The following is a 2,135-nucleotide window of genomic DNA, read 5'->3' as shown; positions in this document are numbered from 1 at the left end:
ATAATCCTCTGATAAAGCCTCTTTAAAGTTATTCCAAAGTTTTTCAGGATATAGTGGATTACAATGTATTAGAATACGCGCAAATAATCTACGCAGTTGCTTGGGCATCATCCATCTAGCAGCCTCATTCATGGCTCGATTCCATTCTTCATCATCCTCAATTAAACCTAATGCTAAACATGTTGCTGAAAAAGATTGAAGTATTTCACCATTAACGATTCTTAATTGTTGAAAACTTGTAGCTCCCCTAACAGTCAATAATAATAATCGTAAATGAAATAATTCTATTTGCGATGGACTGACTGAATACATCCGTCCTATACAATTAAAATAATTACTACGTTTAACCCAACGCGAAACAATTTTACCATTAATTTTTTCTTTTTTAAATGTGTAATATCGTGGTATTTCTATATACAAATAATTTCTTGCTTCCAGATCTCGTAAATTTAAAGCAAAATAGTCTATTAACATAGTAACTTGATTTACGGCAGAAATCATTGCATCCTCTACAGATTCAGTATCTAGTGTTACATTTTGTTCATTAGGAAGATGGACTGGTAAACGCATTACAACATGACTTTTATCTTGCAGTTTCTTACTAAGTATTCTCCAGCAGGCTTCTACAGGTCCAACATAACGAGTTTCAATGTATTCGCGTATTTCATCATGATCAATTAATTTTTTTTCTGTTACTGGTTCAATTCTTATTGCAGCAACATCATGTCCTTTGTAAATATACTTATATAGATATTTAACTGATTTAATACTTGAAACAATTTCAACGTTAAGGTGACAATTAAATATAATCGATAATATAGGACAATATGGAACAATATGACGATTATCGACTACTATCCTGTAGAACATTCATAAGTTATACCAACATCTCTTCGACGATAATAAGGATAAGCATCTTCATCTATTTTAGTTTCTTCAAGAAATGATTTTGGGTAATGTTTCGAACATTTTCCATTTATCAAACACCAATCACCACAAGGTCCATGAATCATATGTTTCATAACTATTTTATGTAAAACACGATTTTTAAATGGATCTGGAATTTCCGCAGAAATATATTTATCGACAACTTCTGTTGTTGTTATTTTAAAATTATGTTTTAAAGTAATTAATATATGAACATGTGGCAAACCACGTTTTTGAAATTCAATAACATAAACATATGCTGCAACTTCACCAAAAAACTTTTGCCTAACAATTAAATCAATTAAATAATCTTTCTTAATATTAAAAACACGAGCACATATATCAGGTCTATCTGATGACTGTTGACCAGGCAATAAATTTTCAACAATTTCGCGCCATTTCGGATTACACGTCATGGTAATAAAAAGATCTGGTTTACCAAATTTACCAACAATAGACATTGCATCTTGGTAATTTTGCAACATATTTCTTGGTGATCCAATAAGTGTCGAGGGAAGTACGACTATTTTTCCGATACGTCCATTTACATTATTAGCCGTATTTTGCATATAATCTATTAAACCCTGATATGTTTCAACACGTAATTCTTTTTGATGAAGTTTACAATATTCTATTTATCTTTTTCAATTTTTACATAATTATCTACCAACTATTGTTGATATAAGCGACGACCTAATAAAAAAACATTAAAATCATCTCGAATAGCCATACGAAATTTAATATATTGTGCTCTAGTTACTCGCCTATTACTATTTATTTTGGTTAAATAACGATGCCATCCTCGAGTACCATATGGATAAAACAAAGGGTATATCCATGGTTCAACATTTGGATCCATAGTACTAACCTGTTGCAAAATTTTAGTTTTCCGATTTCGTATTGTAACAAAAGATTCAGGAATTTCTCCATCAGCACTTGTATAAAATACAGCAGCAACCTCATTCGTTCTTTGGGGATTATATCGACGTCGATCCATCCCAGGGCGTAATGTGAAAGATAATTGTAATTCTAGTTCTGATTCTCTACATACCGATTCTATTTCTCGTTGTTTCTTTAATTCCTCTCCCATCATTTGATAAGATTGAGCAAATATATTACATTCTCGCATTATATGCTCAAGTTTTTGTGTAATTTTATAATCCAACTTTGAATTTTCACTTAGACGATGATCTACGGAGATCGGAAGA

At 31.2% G+C, this 2,135-nt stretch overlaps 1 protein-coding gene across 1 annotated transcript; it reads right to left on the bottom strand.

The window, feature by feature from the left end:
• Positions 1 to 92: 92 nt before the first annotated feature.
• LOC105460109 lies at positions 93 to 2,017 on the bottom strand (the record flags this gene model as incomplete). The annotated part of the gene is made up of 4 exons (XM_011706548.1): positions 1,796 to 2,017; positions 884 to 1,511; positions 369 to 728; positions 93 to 185 (listed from the first exon to the last, which is right to left on the bottom strand). Coding segments are annotated over exons 1-4 (1,303 nt in total), but the record flags the coding sequence as incomplete, so codon positions are not given.
• Between the last annotated feature and the right edge of the window lie 118 nt (positions 2,018 to 2,135).

Source organism: Wasmannia auropunctata, unplaced genomic scaffold (genome assembly GCF_000956235.1).
Source record: "Wasmannia auropunctata unplaced genomic scaffold, wasmannia.A_1.0 LD328769.1, whole genome shotgun sequence".
NCBI lineage: Eukaryota > Metazoa > Arthropoda > Insecta > Hymenoptera > Formicidae > Wasmannia > Wasmannia auropunctata.
This window is presented reverse-complemented; position numbering and strand designations above follow the sequence as displayed.